A 22,042-nucleotide genomic window follows, 5' to 3' on the forward strand; every position below is an offset into this window, starting at 1 on the left:
TATGATAAGGATACATTTATGTAAAATGACAACAGAGCATTTTTTCAATCTTTTTTATTTTCTACATTTTTCAAACATTCAACATCATTTTTTTAATTCATTACATATGTACTACAATTAATTATTTTTTATTGTCAACATTGAAAGAATTTAAATATGCACTGATTATATCAGTTGCATTAACAAATATATCATTATTATTTTTATCATTACATAGTTCTGGCAATCAAAGATTGTTTTACAATCACATTTTCACATAGCCATGCCGTACATATTACATTTAATTATTGTCAATATTGTGTCCCCTGCAAACAATATTCAAAATATGGTTTACGTTTACACTATTGAAGCAAATAAACTTATTTTCAGTAATATCATACGGTTGTTTTTCGAGTAAGTTTTTTAAAATAAATGTATCGACGGTGAAAATTTTATTTTACCAAAAGAAAATTAAATAGTTATTTTTACAATAAATATAAAAATGTTGCTGGAGAAGTTTTGATGGTTCAATGAGACTGGGTGTAATAGATATTTATTTTTTTATGTCTGTTGGCTGTTCATTAACTTCATTGAAATTTCTATTGTCAATATCCCATGTTAAGGTTCTGTCTTCATTGACATATCGATTCCCTGCTCAATTATTTTAAGTTTGGATATCTATACATTATCAAGTGAATGAAACAAGTTATATTTCCATATGAAAAAATACATTGAGAAAAGTAGATTTTTTCCAAGAAATATTTTACATTGTCAAAATAGAATTTTTGGTAATATTTTCTATATAAATACATATCTAGGAAAATAGTTGGTTCGTTTAGTCAGTTTAGTGCTTTCCCATATCGTCGCTGTAGGATTGGTTTCCCGAATAGACCAAATGTTCAGGAGACGAAAAACAAATTTAATAATCCTATATTTAAATTGTTATTTTTACAGCATATGAATGATGTATTCATTACCATTACAAAGTAATTTAAAGAAAGGGATGGTTCTCGTCCAATTAGATACAAAAAAACATTCTGCATTAAGAGGTCGATTTCGACAAAAACGGATATTCGGGAAACCAATCCTATAGCGACGATATGTTGGGTATAATAAGTGAAACAGTGTCAACTATAAATATATTATAATAATATTTCTATTTGAAAGTGGTTCTCTGAAATTAGTAAATTTAATATGTGTTCACTCACCTCGCCTTATCAACACAATGGAATGGTTATTTTAAAAGACTAAATAATTGTGCCATTAAATTTGTGTAAATATTGTGAATGAGACATCACAATCGACTATATGGGGAACGGCAGAGCTTTCTTATAGAAACAAGTATCTACCTGATAATTGCTATAGAAATATTTGGTAGTATTAAATATGATTTTAAATGTGTGTTTAAAAAAAAGATTCAATTAATCTCAAAAGGAATAATGGTATCCATTTTTATATTTGAATTCAGTCAAAGCAACATTGATATTCTTCAATTGAATATATGTAACTTGATGTAAGCAGTGGAATGTTAACTCGCAGCGCACTTAATTGAGAGTGAGCCTTTTAATATTGAAAATAAATGCTTTGAAGTTTATGTGAAGAAGAAGATAAAATCCACACGCACACATTGAATGTTTCAATAGCCATTGTTCTTTCTGCCTTACCGTAAAACCTTTGAGGTATCTATCTTTATATTCTATTATCAGGTAATATTAATTTTATCAAATATAAGGAAGGATTTTATTATCCTAGTACATCTCTAAATATTCTCAAAAATATTTAATTCAAAATAAACTATGTGAATTGAATAGCCTAATAGTATAGCATAGTTATTATTTTTTCTTGCATTATAATTTTTATATTTTCATTTGACTTTTTCATTTATAGAAGAAGACTAAGTTTTATAATATAGAAAATTCTTTTTATTGTCATTTTCAGTATTTAATGTATTATATTCTCTTACATATATTTGAAAATCTACCACCAAACTATAATTTAAATCACAAATTAAATAATGCGTTTTGAAATATAAATACATATTTATTAGCTAGCAACCATAAAAATACTTTGTGCATATTGCAGGGAGAAATTATCATTCAGTGAACAAACAGTTTCATTCATAATTCTGTAATATTTGTATAGATTTTGGGGGGTATTTTTTTACATCATTTTTTTAGCAAAATATTTCACCAACGTTGTGAGTTGTTCAGAAAAATATTTTATATTGAATAGAAAAGGTTTATTGAGAGAAGTATTTAACAAACGGTTTCTTATTCCTTATAAAAATATTCATCTTATATAACCAATCTAAATTCATGTAGTTTTAAGCGTGAAGAGTTAAAATTTTATTTATTGTCATATTTATCGAAGGACTTATTTAAGAATAGTAATTTTTCATAAGTAAATATATTATGCAAATCTGAATTTTTTTACATACACAATTACTACATATTAATAATTATGATTTCAATAGCTGAAAATGGCACAATATAAATTAAAATTCTAAAACTAAAACAATTATCGTAAAATTAGTTACCTTAAACACTATTATTTTATACTATATCTATTACTTAAAATGATAATTGATGGAGATTCTCTATTACGTCATGTAATTTCAAATGATTTGTTAACGCTTAAATGAATGATTATTATATTGGGACGAGTAGTCATAAGAAGCATTTTTCAAAACGTATCTTTCATAGTCTTCAGTTTCAAAAAAAACTTGTTTCACAACTTTTAAAAATGAAAACCGGAAGCCTAGAAATTAGATTAAGCCCAATAATTACATAATTTATGACAGTTGATGTTTGAAAATTCTCTAATACTGAGTTTATCACATTGAAACACAATTATTATGGGTTTAATTAAATATTGTGTAGAGTTTCATTGAACTGTTTACATTTATATTTTTCTCAATAGAGCACAATATGAAATAAATTCACTCTGCAGCCAAAAAATACTAAACACTTTTTGGATTTAATTACAATATGTCCATTATATTGATTTACCGCTAAGCAATTGTTTATTTTTAATTCTGGAAATAGTATTTTTTTATAATCTTATGTGAGAATTTTCATTTCAATCTATCGACTACTATCACAAAAATAAATACTCAACTTATTATTGATCACATTATTATTAGGAAATTTGTAACAACTTATTTAAATGGGTAAATTCAAAAATAGGTAAATACTAAAACATCACTTAATAATATCTCATAAAAAGCCTCTTGTCGAATTGTTAAATTATGCAATCGTCTTTGGAATATTTGCCACACTGCTGGGAAATGGAATTTAGTCGCTACGTTTTCCCACTTCCATAGATAACTGGCCACACTAGCTACAGATTACGACTTCCATGTAATACATGCGCATCGTATATGAATTAGATACCATTTTTTATATATTATGACCCGCAGTAGTGGTGTGTTATATATACATGTATTGCAGGACGCAGCAGAAACATAATGATTACTCCGTTTCTGTAATATATATACATGTATTGCAAGACGCAGCAGAAACATAATGATTACTCCGTTTCTGTAAACCCATGCAGTGCGGCTGGGTGCTAATAGTCTGGTCAACATTATTCGCAAAATATAGGTAATTAAATTTTCACTCAGTTTGTTTGTTGTTAACTTATCGTTTTTATAAGCAAGACAGAATAGTGTTTCAAAATGGCTGAAAATTTGTATCTATTTTATTTTTATCGGTTTCCATAATTTAAATTTAAATTATTTTCAATTTAAGTCTTTGTAATGCCAAATGACAATCTTTTTTTGGCTTTCCTGAAAAGTAGCGCCTTTTTCTTTTCGCACACAGAAATAACTGATATACATAGCAAGAAATGAATATCATCAAATTATTATTTATTATTGATCTGTTTTGCTCATTTCTATTATTTGTAATTTTGCTGGTCAAATAGAGATCATTGAAGAGATATGGTAGAAAATCTTTTTCATTTGCTGCTTCTAACGTTTGCGCACACTCATTAAGTTTAGTTATGTAATACTGACATATTAAAACAACTTCATAGAATTTCGTGACATACATGTAAGTAAATGCTTCAAAAAGACAACATGGAAAATGCAGCATGAAAAGTTGAACCCTAGCTTGTCAACCTGATAATATTAGTTTTTGATTTAAAAACTATCAGGATTCTAATTTTGACCACGGAACCGAAACCTGTCCTACTATCTAGTGTCTTTATTATAATCTTACTTACCATAAACCCGGAATTTTCTACATTGAACCTATACATAATGTATTTATGAAAATGTGTTTCTATAAAATCTATAATACTGATGTCATTCAGTAACTTATGTTAATTTAACAGCCAATATATCTCAACTAACAATAATTAATAGTTAACACCAACATGTTCAATTCTAATGAATCGTTCATATTATTGACAGTTTATTGTCGTTTCACAGTTTGCTTTGCAAATTGTAGGTATTTGAATATATTTTGGTTTAAAAAATAACGTTTCATGTAAAAGTAGTGCCGAGTAATTAGGTCACACTTTTGTGAAAGTATTGGAAAGTCTATTTTAGTTTTTTGTATATCATGAATAATTAAATGTATCAAAATAATTATGAGAATCAGAAAATGTTATTTAAAAAATATTTTTACAAAGGTATGTAATCTAGAAGCGTAGAGTAGTTATTATACTATAATACGCAATCTTTTAAATTGAAAATTAAAATAAATATATTTTAATAAGTTATTTCTTAATCAAGTTTTATAGAATGAAAATTAGAACTGTGCAGCCTTTAATTATAGCTTCTATTATTTTTATATGACTCACAATGTAATGCTATTTCCTTCAAGTTGAAACATTGTAAGCACACGTTATGAATAAACGGTAGGTATTTGAATCATAAAGATTTAAAAGTACAGTTTTCAATACATCAAACATGCAAACTTGATTATTTTGGTTTTTACACGATTCAATTCGACATATCATTTTTCACATCATCACGGACCGATTAAAAAAGGTAAGTTATTTAAAAGATTCTCTCTGATCTTGATAACAAGATTACATCTTTTTTGTTGGTGATTTTTACCCAAATCGGTACATTTGGCAAGGAAATTACAATCAGTTTACATCATTCATGCTTAAGCCATGCCTTGGGCGGCTTGCCGCCGTAGATCCGACTTGATGACAGCCGTCACAATGGTGCCCACTACTAGTATGAGGCAGAGGGCGATGTTCGCCCAAATATCTCCCCACCAGTCCAGGAAATATCCGTACATTATGGTGAAGAGTATTCCGAAAACCTGAAACACATTGATAACGCTATAAAGAGTGGTCTGATGCCATATTTTTTTATAATATATTACTTAAAGCCAATGACGTGACCAACATGGTGCAGTTGGAATGAGTGCAGGCGCATCTCTCGCACAGAAACAACAGAAGAAGAATTAAAATCCCCTTTATTGATATTGGATAGAGCTTTGGTATGGTCACAATACTGCAGCGCGATTCAATATAAATAAAAGGGATTTCAAGTTATGGGTACACATTTTTATTGTTTTTTAATTTTAAAATATGTACAAGATTAAAACTATGAATTAAGCAGGTATTCCTTATTCAAAAATATTTGTCATCAAAATATATTTTTTTCTTTTAAATGTTTTTAGATGCTTATTGATTATTTAAAATGTAAATTATCAGTAATCAAAATGTATGCAACTTTTCTATTAAGTCGCTAGGGGCATTATGCTCCACCATAAGTGTGATTCTAGTGCTAGTCGATAAACACAGGAATAAAATTTTTATTGTTAAATCAACAGAGCCAACTTAATTTGAAGTGCATCTATGAGCAGAAGTGCTTCTATTGTTCATAACTTTTTCAAAAACCTTAAAGCTACTTTTTCATATCAAATTTTTTAAAGTTATGATTAATATACACTCTCCCCAACAGATGTACATAGTCCGATTAAATTTACTTTAATATAAATTCAAACAGAGTAGGTACTGATTTTTTTGTTTGTATTCCCACAAATTGGTTTATTTTTCGGTTACTCTGTTTTCTCTTGGTTTACTCGGTATTTCTAATAAATACTTATTTACAATTTTATTATCAGATTGTCGAATATAATAAACTTGAATGATGTAATGTGAGTCAATGTAATGAAATGTCTTAGTAATGAATGAAATTTTTTTAATAAAGTATTTGTTAATTTTCCAATTGTAGAATTGACAAAAAATCTGTTACACAAGTGTATCGTGTAAATGACAGTTTAGTTAGTAATTATTTTATGTGTCACGAACTTGTGCTGCAGCATTTAAAATTCCGGTGGTAGTTCCCTCTGGTTCAGGATATGTAACTTCGGCTGCAAACTCAAAACCAACGGCAAGGTAGCCTGTCATGAAGAAGCTGCAATGTATACAGAAAGTCTTGTATCCAATATTATTTGATTACATTCAAAATAATCAATGGACTACAATGTATATTATGTTATAGTACTGTTATAGCTCTGTTAAATACTGAATGTGATACGGAGATTATTTTGATTGGTAATCGAAAACAACACAGTATAGTCACTGTTATAATATTGTAGACACTAATGCCATTTAATATGTGGCAGTTTGCTCTGGCTTATTCATCCTATCAAATAATTTAAGAAAACCATATTTTCAGTTTATTCAATATTTTATTATATTGTTTAAGAATAAAAATTTCTAAATGTTTCTTATTTCTCCTAATTCTTATCTAACCAATAATTTCAAATTAATTATAGGTACTTAATACTATAAATACTCTAACTAAATTAGGATCACATATTTAGCTGCTATGACATTTCTCTCACGCATTGGCTAATAGAATTTAATGCAATATTACGTGGTATCTAATATCAACATTTATCAACATTTTACAAGCATCAGTGGCATTTTAATTGTATCGATTCTGATAATGATATCAATTAAGATCACATCAAATAAGAAAACAAGTTATTAAAGAACAGTATTGTTTATTCATAGTTAAACTACGTGATTGACAGATTAATGGATGTTACATATATCAAGAATACGTAGATACAATGTACAAATACATCGAAAAACAAGGACAGTAAGTTCGATTTATCTATCTGAATTCTTACGACAGATAGATTATAGTTTCTCATGGTTATAGTTTTAATACTTACGGCTAACCATCGGCTAATCAATTTGCTCTATTTATTTATCCAAATTATTATGACATTAGTTATGAATATAATATGTTTAACAATTTCTTGTAATTGATATATAATTTAAGTCATACTTGAGGAGTCAATAATAAAATAAAATTCTTACAAGTGGTTCAATTTTTTTCAGTCAGATGTCACTATTGCAATTTATGTAGCAGATATTCAAACCCATTTAGGACAGAGTGACTAATAATAAATTATTTTATATATGGACATTAAAATTCACAGAGTAATTGTAGGGTTGTAAAATTATATTCATACTCACCCAAGTAAAAAGCTGCTCATATAAACGATCCCGATGTAGCCTGTGCTGAGTGTGAAAGTATAGATGACCATTCCGATGACAGATGCTGAATAGACTCCAAGGGTCGTCTCCTTGAATCGATGTGTTTTGTCCAAGATGATACCACACATAACAGATCCAATCATTCCCGCCACCACAATCACCAGGCCAATCCTGCCGACATCTTCGTTCGCTCCCTGTAGACATTAAATATTATAAATATTATATTATATCTCTATATATTATTATGTAACCAAACACTAGGTATCTGCTCAATCAATTATAAATAATATTATATAATATTATTATTTTGATAAATACAATAATCTTACTGGGTAATATGCCAAAACAACTTGGTTGAGCAGTGTAGATATGGCATAAAATGTTCCAACGTTCATGCCGTATGAAATCAGAAGCAGGATATAGTTTCGATTGACAGCGAGACGTTTGATGGACTTGAAGAAGCTATCTCCGATGGGACTCTGGATATCTTGGGCTGCTGATGGAGGTGTTGGTGGAGCCGCTTTGAAGACTGGAAAGTCCAATACATAACCACATTTAATAATTATTATTTAAAAGGCCAATCTAAATCATCAAACGTGGAAAAGTTGTATACTTCTGCTATAATTTTATTCTAACCATAGAGAAGCCTGAGTAGGCCATATGGAAATGTAGGTAGAAAAAGATTTTCTTAGATATGCAATGACTCAATGGTAAAGGCGTTGGTGATCTGCTACATGTACCTACTTACTGCAATTTGGTCACCAGCATTCGACAGAGGACGGCATCACGAGAAGATTTTTAGAAGGTCTAGAGTACTTTTTATATAATTTATAATAAAAAAATATGTATATTATACATACACTACAATTGACAATGAGACTAAATTACAGTAGTGTATTCAGTAATAGAAGAGAAACAATAACAATCACCCAGACTTTGATAAAAATCATACAACATTATTTTAGAAAAACACTTTCTGAGAGAGTATTTATAACCAATAGAAAATATCTTTTTTGAAAAAAGTAAGCCACCCGGCCGGGAATCGAACCCTGCATCTCCTCGGGTAAACGCCCCAATTGTCGCATTTATCCAATAGCTATTGGTCATTTTAATACCTACTCATCGGCGCTCTTCGAAATCAAGCTACTTTGGCAATCGATTTTTGTTTATTAAATCAAAGTAGGTAACTATTTACTATTATATAGAATGATATATTCTTAAATCTTGTGAATTATTCGTTTGAATAAAAGAAATAGTTAATTAAAAATCATATAAATATTTTGCGACCTCACCGAGTCGACCTCGGTCACCCCTCGGATGCAAGGCCAGCGTCTCACGCACTGGAATATGAGAGCCGCATGCGAGGGCGAGTATACTAGAATCACCATATTATCTTGGCTATGATTTTATAGCACTGTATGCAGTGTTGTGGACTATAGCGGGTCTCGGGGGCGTAGATTTATACCTGAAACTGCATGGCCCCCATATCCCGAAGCGGGCCCACAGGCTAGGAACTTTGGTGGCCCCCCCTACCTATCGCTAAGGTTAAAGGCAGTGTGAAGATCTACAGTTGCATATTCTAAATGGTGTTCGAGGTAAAATTAAGGATATTTTAGTGATTTTTTTTTTGTATTTTTAATACACCCACTTTTGTGTTGCAATGCACAATTATTATGGACTTGTCGCATATCAACAATAATCAAAAATTGCATCGGACAACCACATATTATTATATTATGTTAGTATGCTAGAAGACATTTTTTTGCTATTAGTGAAATTTTGTGTTGTGTGTTTACCTCACTTGTCACCCCATGCCTGAAAGTATGGGGTTTCAGTAGTTCCCCAGATCTCCGCTATGACATCAGTAGCCAAAATATAATGATTAGGCTATAGTAGTAGGCTATTTTTGAAGTTATACTTCTTTTGGCGCGTTTGGGAAATCAGATCAGAGTGTATTTTTGGTGTGTGACATGTAACACTTAATTTATTTTTTCACACGAAAAAAAACGCACTCGATTAGATTCAAACCACCGATTGATGTTCGGTTATCAACCGAATGCACAATCATTACGCCACAGAATGATATCGTGACGACTATACAGTATAATATTATAGTTTAGAATTGTTCCGTTGCCTAGGCAGCGAATTTATTATTGTCGGCCATTTGCAATTCCTTACGTAAACAAACTATTAAACGCCATAGTGGCAGTTGTTACTTTAAAAATAAAAACAACGAGAAACCATTATATAATTTAGTAATATAAGTTAAAGTGTATAGAAATAAACCAACGGCGTTCCAATAAGCGGTCCCTTTTCTTGAGTGTGTAATTTAACAAGATAATTAAGAGGTAGTCAAAGAATCTAGCTTATCACAAATTTTTTTTTGTTTTGTTACGCCAAAGAAGTATAACTTCTAACGCGCGTACATAAATACACACACTGATTTTTTTAGATACTTACCTGATAATATAGTTTCCAGGTGAAAAATGCCAAACTTTTGTGAATATTGATGCGCAAGTATTCATTACGAAATGTTTAAAACCATGAATTTTTAATAATAAAAATATTTCAATATCGTCTGTTGGACCCGCCATGAAAGAGGTCACACATTTTACAAGTTTATATTTTGAGGAATTCGATAAAAAAATATAATGTTTTAATTTGAAAGAGCTTGCTCTAACTTCACGCCAATTATTTTTAAATTACTTTTGGTGGCGATATAATAATATTAAATTTTATAGCTGGTTCGAAAAAAACGCAATAAACTAACATTAAGACTTCCGGGGCATTCAGTTTTTCTTCCGGTTTTTTTCGGGATAGACCGAGAATATATATTTTCTTTCGCATATTCTCTAAGAAATAACTTATCTTTTATTACGTCGTAGAGAGCTCTCATAATTTATTTGCTTTATTGGTACCTATTAGAAAAAAATCTTAAGTGAAGATATTCTCTCCATAAATCGATTTTAAGCACCCAATTGTTTTACATTATGTATAATATACATAATATCATATTATGATAAGGGAAGACATGTGGGCTACACTTTTTTATCTAGCTAGAGTACTTACTTTCATAATAATCCTTATTAATTATATCGACGACAGAATAATAACTGAAAAAAATAACTTTGTACGTATACAATATATTTGGATCCCGAAATTTTGCGATTCACAATACTAATTATTTTACACGATTTTTTCCATAAGTAACAGATTTTTATATTATATATTTCATAGATATTGTCCCAGTTTGTAAAAAAATGGAAATATGAAAATTCACGAAAATTGCCATTTAGGTTCAATATAATTATACCTAAATATCGTCGGCTTTTTATGATATTCAAAAAAATACTGTTATAATAAATTAATGTGCATTGTGTTTTCTTTATATCAGCGCGCGAAATGGCCACTTTTGCGAATCGGAGCGCTCGATAACTTTTCGAAAATATTAACATGCCAATTTATGTACTATATAAAAATCAATGTTTAAGATTTATTTTGTTATACGAGTATACAACAAATGGAATAACAGTCTTGTGGCAAACAAAATTAGAGCATAATGTGGTCGGCGCTGCAGACGAAAATTGGGGTTTTCGTTACGTCATACTTAAAGATTATTTTACAACGTTTTTCTTAGCTCGTATTCTTATTTGTCAGGTGGTTGTTTGTCCGGTACAAATCTTGCAATCGATTTTTAACTAACTTCCCGATTAGCTAGACATTTGAAACTTTTAGAATATATCAGAACACGATGCCAATGCATTATTTTAATACTTTTAGCCATCTTTAAGTAGAATTGATTTAATTTTTAGTTAATTATGTTTTGTGCGAAAAGTTATTTCGATACCATTATTGGTTGCTAGGAGGTCCTAGCAACTAAATTATTAAATAATATATTCGCGCGTTACTATATTATATATGGAATATACATATTGATATATGGAATGACATTTCATTATTCAGTATTTCTATCAAGTACAATTTTTTTTGATCGTTTAAGCTAGTCAAGTCAAGTTTATATGATTCAACAGACAATTTAAAAACGTTTTATATAAAAAGTTCTTTTTATCTTGTAATTATTTTAATATAATTCTAATAAGTTTCGTATAAATTAAAAAAATATATATTTATTATTAATTCACGAATCGGAATGCAATATTTCATTTTTCCACGAGACGGAGCGATAATCTCGGGCTCCGGTGCGTGCCGGTCCATTTAGACTTTAGCGTACTTTATGTTTAAAATGTAGCAATACTAATAGCACCGTAATAATGCAGCTTGTACAAGTAGCTCGAATATGGTTTCAGGTTTTTTCGAATATTGTCGCGAACTGTCTTATGGTTAGCACCTACGTATTTGTTTTCTCGTGATTATGGAGCCGGCAATTTTTTAATATACTTATGAAACTTCTTCCTCCTCAACTCAACCAAAATAAATAAAATGTTTCTGAATTTTAAAAAGATGAGGAAAATATTATAATATAGTTAATTTGCCTTTATGGATAGTAAAAAAATGTGTAACATTCCACATGTCTTCTCGAAAAATAAATGTAAAATGTCTATGAACAATAATAACCTCCGAAAAACTCATGGAGCTTAAAGATTGTATTAATGTTTGAGTTTGTACAATTTTATTAATAAATTAATTCAAAATTACGTCATAAAGTAAAAAATGCGCAAATGTGCGAAGTCGGAGCAATATTCTAAGACCCTACATACATTTCGCTTGAGATTTTTTTAAAGTATAATATATTTTATATAATATACTTACCAATATCTTTCAAATTACTAAGATGGAACGTCACTATTTTACCACGTTTTTATTAACTCGTATTCTTGTTCGTCCAGTACAATTTTTTTCTTGTTTGTCCAATACAAATCTGGTTTAACTAACTTCCGGACTACCTATCTTTAAGCAGAATTGAATTCATTTTCAGTTAATTCTATGTTGTATGAAAAGTTATTTCGGAAAACATTCGTAAAAAGAAAAACACTATTATTGGTTGCTAAGGGGGTCCTAGCAACTAAATTATTAATATATACGTGCGTTAATATGGAAATCAATATGAAATGTCAAAATGACATTTCAGTATTCTATATTTATTCAGTATTTCTATCAAGTACAAAAAAAAGTATTTATTAATACATATAATTGTCAAGTTTTGATGATTCAACAGAAAATTTAAAAACGTGGTAAGTATATAAAAAGTTTTTTTTATCCTGTAATTATTTATCATAGTTTCATGTATTAAAGGTATTTATGCTAACCATTAATCAAAATGGATTAAGTTAAATTTTTGTAATGTCAACAAGGACTGAAATGTTAAGCAATATTATTCCAATGAAATACAATGTAGTTTGCTAATAAAACAGCAGGAGTATTATTTAAAAATAACATTTAAGTCTGGAGGAGGAGCGATATCGTTTAGCCCATGGCATAATTTTGATGCTATTTTATTACATTTAATACTATAAAATGGTACTTTACTCGTTTTAACTTTCTACCGACTGTGAATGACCAGTGTAGTAAAATAGGGACTTATTTTGTAAGCATAAAATTGTAAGCCTCTTTTTTACAGCGTCCAAACGATTGATTGAAATGATAAAACATCGATCAGTTAGTACTCACATAACAAAATCAAGACCAGAAGAACGCTGGTGAAGCCTGCGAGCATGTAAAACATCAGCTGAAGATCTTTACCGACCACTTCTTGGTCATCATTGTTCTTAACAAGCATCGGCGGCAGCAAGAAACCAGCCGCCACTCCAAGCTGAAACAGAGAAAATAAAGTAACTATTAATTAATGTGTAGGTGTTATGAGTTATGACCACGGCCCCGACATCTTGAAGTGGGCCCCCAGGCCAGGATGTTTGGCGGCCCCCCCAACCTATCGCTAAGACAAGGGCATTGTAATTTTCGACAGTAGTGTTCCTCAAATGGTTTCCGTAGAAACCCAGAATTAAGGTTATTCTGTGTATTTTTAGCGATTTTTAAATAAATATAGTTGATTTATTGAGTTGACGGCACTTATCGTCATAATATTATGAAGCACTGATCATACCCTTCTTTTATGGTACTAGCCAAATATCATGCAACCCTTCGGCATATTAAATAAATAGCCATTTTGTAAGTCAGGAAATAGGTACACTTAAAATAATTGTATAATAAATTTCTACATGTGAATTAACAGTGTATAATATGAATCATTATATCACATCAAATTGCATCGCACAGCGACATATTTTAAAATGTGACTTTTTTACTATTAAATGTGTGGTGTGTGTTGTTCTCAGTTAACTAGTGAACCAAGGCATAAACAAAAACGATGCATAAGTGCGAGTGAGAAAGTATTCGGCATCCTTATAATCTCTGCGACACGCGCTAGAGTAAGATAAAAGGTTTACAGACGTGGGAGATGGTTTGCTATGGTGTCGCCGCCAAATCTTACTTTATTGCTTAACTAAGCGTCGATAACCGTGTTGCCAAAATTGCTATTTTTTGTGTTAAACATGAAGTCAGTGGTAAATATTTTTAGTTAATTAAGTAGAAAAGATGGTTCTGTGTGCTGTATTAAAATGTGGTAGCCGTACTGATAAGCAAGAAGATGGTATTACGTTTCATAGGTAAGTTGATACATGTTCGTGATATATTTTTTTGTATATTATTATGTATTTTAACATCAAGTGACCGAGTGTTTCTTTAAAATAACTTAAATTACGAATATCTTTACCTAATGGTTGCAGTTTGACCGCTTAAAAATACTATATAACGTAAAAAAAAATAGAAAATTATATTTAAATTCTGAGCGTCTAGTACTAGCGAAATGGTCTATGGTCTCAAGCATTTGTGTACGAATGCGTTCGCTCGCCCACAAACCAAACGCACGGCACGCAGCTTCATTTAGCAATGCGTGGTGGCGTCTAGATGTATCCATAGTCTAAGAGTCGAACCGTCGCGCTGGGCTCTTCTTAAGCCCGGGCCCTCAGACTAGAGCCCTGTCAAAGGTTATGACAGTCCGTAGCGGTTTGCCATGAAGCAGGTGAGGTGTCGCTTAGTCAGAAAGTACCAAAATCTTAAAAAGATCCATTTTTTTCACAAGCTGATTAGGTATAAACAATCAATCAAAATAATCAGTCATATTGTAAAAATATTCTGACAATATACATAACTCTTGCTGCATTTTTAACGCACCCTGGCCATTTTATCGCATATGCTAACTTTTCGCAAACTAAAACCGCCACTGATACCAATAGATACGCCTGGTTACACCAAACTGAACTATGTGGGTTAAAAAAAATGTTTAGGTAAGTATATTATGTTTTCATTTTATTGTTAGAATTAGTTTTGTAAAAACTTTTAAAAGTTTTAAAAACTAGCTTTATTACAAGGGCACAAGGAATTTGCAAATTAACTGTTTCTAAGCTAAGCCTTTGTTCATTGAATCGATAAGGATAATACGATATTAGAACAAGGTTATCTTCAAAGACGAGAACTTTTCTTTGGTCATAAGATCAGTATTAACTAAATTAGGTATATGATATTATATAATATACTTAGATAATATTTATATATATTTAAGGTTGTGATGTATAATAAGGCTTATTATCGTTACATTAAACTTGTTGGTCATTACATTGATCGTACCTAATCATACCGATCGATTTAATGACTAAAAATTTCTACCATAAAAGTGAGTTTTATTTTATTTTTTATATTCAAGATGAAGAATAAAGATATTCAAATAATTATGATCAATACTCTGACAACAAAGTACAAGAAAAACATGAAAAAAAGTCACCAGTTAAAAGTTGGAAGTACGCAGTTATCGACCACATGCATAATATATTTATGATATTATCAAAGTTCGACGTACCGAAGGAAACTATAATAATATGTAAATATTTCAGTAATGAAAACGCCATGTATAAAATATTTGACTCTCATTTCGGATAGTTTATGACCTGCTGTGTATTTTGCTTGTCCAAACACAGTTTACTCGAGTTTACTTTGATAATAGAAAATTCTCTATGTGTACGAATAAAATTTCCCACTGATACTAGGATAGACAAAATTATCGTTCGGAATGGGTATTTTCCGAGCTATATATTTGCTCAAATTTACGAAGCGAGCGGGCTAAGGGTAAAACAATGTGACCACAGCGATTAATTTTACGACAGGGTTAATTCTCTTTCGTTCATGATTAAAACACCTGAAAAGGTTTAATTAATATAAAAGACGGCTAAATTTAAAATGGTTTTTAGATTAAGCCACATTCTAAAATTAAAACTGGCAATTTAACTGTAGGTATCAGATATTTACGCATTTACTATCTAATGAAAATTTCAAACATATCGAATGTATGTGGATTGGAATTTCGTACACGCGTGCTAATTTTTTTTTTAAATTTTGTATATTATTATTAATGAAATTGTGAAACTATTATCAGGTTATCGCATTACTCTATAGGTAAGAGGTGAAAGTATTTTTTTTATTTCAATCTGTAATTAGATTCAGGACAATGGCATAAAGGGTTGAGAAAATGGCCAATAGCTAATCAGTTTTAAAAGGTTGTTAAGATACACGTTTTGGAGTAGATAAAGTAATTAGCCTTTTTATATTATAGTTAGATGATATAACGTGTGTTCAGAAGAGCGAGAAAATCTGTATCAATTTGTGAAAGGTCTCCTCATTACTTATTAGTCTTATTAGGAAATGCTTAACAGAATTTTTATTTCTGGGATTTTGGGATCAGCTTCTATTCCTTATCCCGATTTCAGAATTGGAGAGTTTTTTTTTTAAATTAAATATATAATACACTAAAACTATGAATTATTAAGAAATCGTATTATAATATTCGAAAGAACGTATTAAACTACATTTTAATGATATAAACTAATCATATAATACGATGTAGGTACTAATAATAATGGGGTGTTCAACGAACGCACATTTAAAACGTTTTTTAGAATCTAAATTTATCTTTGAATTTAAAAAAAGTATTCATTTTTACCACGTTTTTCTTAGCTCGTATTCTTGTTTGTCCGGTGGTTGTTTATCCAGTACAAATCTTACAATCGATTTTTAACTAACTTCCCGACTAGCTAGACATTTGAAACTTTTAGAATATATCAGAACACGATGTCAATGCGTTCTTTTAATACTTTCAGCCATTTTTAAGTAGAATTGAATCCATTTTCAGTTAATTCTGTTTTGTATGAAAAGTTATTTCGGAAGAAATCCTTAATCCAATCCACTACTATTGGTTGCTAAGGGGGTGGTCCAACCAACTAAATTATTAATATATACGTTCGTTACCACGTAAATCAAAATGACATTTCAGTATTCTATATTTGTTTGTTTGTTGCACAATAGCAAAAAATCATTTGTTGACAATTGCCTTATTTGTCCTAAATTATTAATACATAGAATTGTCAAGTTTCTATGATTCAACAGAAAATTTAAAAACGTGGTAGGTATATAAAAATTTCTTTTTATCTTGTAAATATTGTTTTTGTTTTTAATATTTTAGATTGATTAATTAAAATATTTCTCGAAATTTCTCGAAATTTATTGTATACAGTATAAGAACGCGAATCCCAAAATCCAAGGACAAGAATTTTTAATCCCGGGTATGATATTCCGGGACTGAAAATCGTAATATTTTTTAATGCAACTGAACTTGAAAAATGTGCCTTTGATACATTCCTGACATATTATTACGAATATCAAACTGGTGCACGCATATATATGTTAAAGGTACAGTAGGATACGCTCTTTATAAGTGTAGGATGTGAGGTCGTTGCGCGTAATAGTCGGTACCAACTAAAGATTTGGTTCAGGCATAGGTAGTGAGTACCTATTATAATTATTATGATTTTGTTTCCACACTGTAGAGTATGGAAACAATATCAGAAACTTATCAATAAAACTTTAATTAAGCGTAATGTAAAAATAGTAGGATGCCAATAATTATTACTTCATGTTAGGAAAAATAATTATGCATTGTTTCGGTCGCAGCATATTGATGTTTTGAGACAATATTATGCTTATATTAAAGACGTTCCCAACACCATAACTTTATATGGACCTTTACATTTATAACTTTCATAACTATATAAGTACTTACTGTTTATAATGTTATTTTAGAATTTTGCGTTAGCCATTATTTATATATTGTTACCAACATAATTAATTAGGGCTATAGATTTCGGAATATAAAAACTGTCGATACCTAGTCAATTCAAGTAAACCGATAATTTGCAAACACAAACAGAAATATTTGTTGTTTAGGTTCTGTGTTTCCTGTTTATTTTGAGGACATTTGTGTAGGTAGATAAAGATTTTATAAATTTTCCGCAGTCTCGTAGATTTTCTAAAGACCGTAAATACCTCGGTCTGCTGAGCCTTCACGAGTCCCATGTGTCAGACATCCCGTTATGAGGGGTTTCGAAGGCATTTATTGTGGACATAAAGAGAGCGATATATCTTGCACGGCAGGGGTTTGCTATTTCTGCCAGTTTTACCACCGACGCCATTACTCAGACCTCGTGTTATGGAGGTTTATTATTTAATTGCGTGAGGCGGTGATAATAGAACCGTTTGTTAGTAAAGTACGGTCTGTTTTCACTGTTCAATAAGCACCTTCTGATTATTATCTGGCGAGGCTGAAATTCGGCGACAGTTGTTTCTAGTAATGAATAGTGAATTAAACTTAATTTAAGACGCAGAAACTCAACAAACTCGCGAAATTGTTGACTAGATTGACTTTGAAAATAATTAAAATTCGTCTTTATTTAAAAATAAATGATGAAGTCATTAATTAAATCGGTGATTTTTACCCCGATTTCCCCGATTTCCCTAATAGGATCATATATGGGCTTCCACAGAGTAAAGGTTTGTATTAAAAGATTTTGTTTTTTACGAGAAATGGATATCAGCCACTTGCTCAACCTATTAGGTCCATACCCTGACTCGCACACAAATTGAAAAACAATATGTGTACTTGCCAGACCCGGGATTTGAACCTGGGACCCACGGCATTATAGTCCAACGCTTAAGCCGCACGGCCACCGTGGGTGATTAGGTTATTGAGAAATTTGGTTATTAGGTTTTCTCAATTATTAGTACTTAAGACTAAGACATGATATTATGTTAGATAAGTCAGATAGCTAAATCGGACACATACTGTCCCTGTCTTTTGACATAGGTACAAGGTCTCTCAGCCAGAGTTGAGGCGATGTGTATTGAAGTATTCCTGAAGCAACGGGCATTGCACGACGTCTACGAGAAACAGCCGTTTGTCTTGCTTACGCCTACTTATTGCGTATATAGCGAAAAGAGGACAACATGCGTATACGTTGATCTCGGCTTCAAATTTTGAAACACTTGATGCGTCTGTGAGTATTGTCTTCGTCTCAACTCTTGTTAACATATCTATACCTGTATAACATTGTATGTATGTATTTTTGACGCAAATGTAATATCCATATATCAGTCAATCATTTAGTTTAACCACGAATTCAGGAAACTGTCCGTTATTACTTGTTTTGTTTTTTCTCAATTGACATAATTTTCAAATCACAGCTTAAGAATACTAACAATACAAAACAACTTATCAACGCTTGTAAAATGTTATACCATATTGACAATAAATATTGATATTAGTTACTGCGCTAAATAATATTGGCCATTGCGCGAAAGAAATGTCAAAGCGGGACAGCATCTAGTATATTCTAGCTACATGCCATCCTAATAAGGATCGAGTATAATATAATATAACCGAAATAAAATAAGAAAATTGGGTTCTTGTTGGTTTACAGAAAGTCAGTGCCAAACAAATTTTAGGTTAGGTAGGTAAAAAGTTAGTTAGGTAAACAGTTAGGTTAGGTTTTCATTATTGAATTCGTGAAATTTTCCAAAATTGGCAATGAAAATTGGCGCGGTTCCCGTCTGGCTTCCTGTAAACTGATTTGTACCGAAAATTATTATAATTATAATTATGAAAGAAAAAAAAATAAACCTAATAATTAAAAACATGTGGCCACACTTCAAAATATTTAAATATTACTGTATCTTCTTATAAACTTAATTGTATGGCTAGACTATGATTGGAAATCAATAGTTTCATAAATTATTTATCGATTTGACAGGCATTTATGTGTACAAAAATTAATACGTACGTATACTGTTTGCGGTTCTTATCACAACCCTGATTGGATTTGAGTTTAAACATTTTTAATGCCTACCCAAATACTATCCAAATAATTATTACGAAGGTCCTACAAACTTTTGTAATTTCACAGCCAAGGTTATAAATTTATAACATTACTGTATATTATATTAATAATTGATTCATAAACGTCATCAGAATTTCTTGTTTTTATTTGAAATAACACCTCAGTTGAATACTGTGAAATTAGTGTTTGTATGTATATAATTATATGAATTAATTATTGGCAGAACACAACGCCTGGATTGCAATGGTTGTGGGTTAAAATCACATTCGGTAACATATTTTTCTAAAAAAAAAAATTAGGTAAGTCAATTTAACTGAATCGAATAATACGACTACTTCACCATGTTAGACCCTTAGAGGATCATATAGGCCTCCACAAAGTGGAGGTTGTATTAAAATATACAGTTTTACGAGAAATAGATATTAGTCACTTATTAGGTACACACTTTGACTACAAACACAAATTGAAAAACAGTATGTGTATTTGCCAGACCCAGGATTAGAACTTAGGGCCCACGACATTATAAGCCGAAGCTTAAGAAAAATAATTATATACCTAATATTATTAAAGTGTAGGTACTCATTAATTTATCTAAATATAACAATTATCTTATTGAGTTATGTCGAGTTTAATTATTAGCATATTGAAAATACGTACCTACTGTTTTTTTTTTTAATTATGATAGTAAACTAATAATTTTGCGTAATCCAATATTGAATTTAACCAAAAGTTCATTAACAAAACCCCGCTTTTTCTTTGTGATGTTTATTTTATGTAGCTAACATAAACAACCTTTTTGTTTCCGGATTGATATAGATATATGGATGTGTAAAAAACAGGCCGGGTCGCAAAACCACTTTAATCAAGTATAAACGGGATAAAAGTTGGCGTTATCGAGCCCTTTACAATGCTTAGAGGATTAAACTGATCTGACTAGATTAGTTTACTCGATAAGAAAACCGCAAGCAAGATATATCTAACTAAACGAATCTTGCGGAAAGCCGGTCTTGTTTGAGAGGAGAACCATATCAAACATTGAAGGATGCTAACACCTGTTTAAATTGAAGTACCTAAAAATTATTATATATGTATCTATGTAAATATATTTGGATCGCGTTGTGCACTGACAATTTTTTAAATGGCTCTACAATCCGATTTAGATATTGACGGCCTCACGAATAGGTTTCTAAAGATGTCTTTACGAGAGATGTACGCTTACCACTGGTCGTATTGGAAAACAACATGTCAATTTTCCGGATCTGGGATGTAAACCTAAGACCCAATACTTCATAAACAGTTACGCTATAACTCGTCCGTCGTGGGAGCGTTGTCAATAATTAATTAAGAGACATCATATAGTGAGTTATGAATGCCGTTTTCTAATAAAACATTAAATAAATTATAGTAAATATTTAAATAGGATATATTTTAGTGGGTAAAATGCTTAATGTTACTTTGAGAGAGTTTTGAATTAAGCGCCATTATGGAGGTTGCAATCAATTATTTAGGGGTAATATTTTTTGACATACGCTTGAGTGACAGCGACCTCTGACAGTTTTATTTTCTTTCTATTTTCCACTTGATGTTGATTCATTAAGGCAAAGTCTTCATTGAGCCTTTTTTAAAGAGGCACCTAGCGGAAAAATACGAAGCTTGCAATTTGAGACATTTTTTTGGTAATTTACAATTTCAACTGTGTTAATGAATAAATATGTATCTGAAAACATTAAAAATAAAAATATTTTTTATTTTAAGTCAAAGACAAACTTACAATTGTAAAAAATATAATAAAATGTGAATTTGTTCTATCGATCCGCACCCTATTATTACATATATTTTATGGTCATATTTATTATTAATATTTAGTTTATTAAGTTTTCTAAGCATCACCTAAGCGATTTTTTACAAATTCATAGTTTTAATATTTTTTATATCTATTTTAAGAAACATCGATTTTTATAAAAAATATAAATGTGTATAACTTGAAATCCTTTTTATTTATATCAAATCAATTATTTTTATAAATATAAATAAAATATTTATATTAATATAAATAAAAAGGATTTCAAGTTATACACATTTATATTTTTTATAAAAATCGATGTTTTTTAAAATAGATATAAAAAATATTAAAACTATGAATTTGACAAAAATCGCTTAGGTGATGCTTAGAAAACTTAATAAACTAAATTTTAATAATAAATATGACCATAAAATACATGTAATAATAGGGTGCGGATCGATAGAACAAATTCACATTTTATTACATTTTTTACAATTGTAAGTTTGTCTTTGACTTAAAATAAAAAATATTTTTATTTTTAATGTTTTCAGATACATATTTATTC

The 22,042-nt window shown here is 30.2% G+C and overlaps 1 protein-coding gene across 3 annotated transcripts in view; it reads right to left on the reverse strand.

The window, feature by feature from the left end:
* Positions 1–54: 54 nt before the first annotated feature.
* Positions 55–22,042, reverse strand: part of HisT (Histamine transporter) — a 154,671-nt gene continuing 132,683 nt past the window's right edge. For all 3 annotated transcript variants that reach the window (XM_085946346.1, XM_085946347.1, XM_085946345.1), the window contains exons 4-8: positions 13,087–13,228; positions 7,788–7,987; positions 7,438–7,652; positions 6,256–6,361; positions 55–5,258 (exon numbers count right to left, since the gene is read on the reverse strand). In XM_085946346.1, the coding sequence (XP_085802472.1) occupies positions 5,097–5,258; positions 6,256–6,361; positions 7,438–7,652; positions 7,788–7,987; positions 13,087–13,228 (825 nt within the window). In that variant the 3' untranslated portion in view covers positions 55–5,096. The remainder of the gene's footprint in view (positions 5,259–6,255; positions 6,362–7,437; positions 7,653–7,787; positions 7,988–13,086; positions 13,229–22,042) is intronic.

This window comes from Rhyacophila brunnea, unplaced genomic scaffold (genome assembly GCF_057557595.1).
Source record: "Rhyacophila brunnea isolate RB1 unplaced genomic scaffold, BYU_Rbru_1.0 scaffold_2, whole genome shotgun sequence".
Taxonomy (NCBI): Eukaryota; Metazoa; Arthropoda; class Insecta; order Trichoptera; family Rhyacophilidae; genus Rhyacophila; species Rhyacophila brunnea.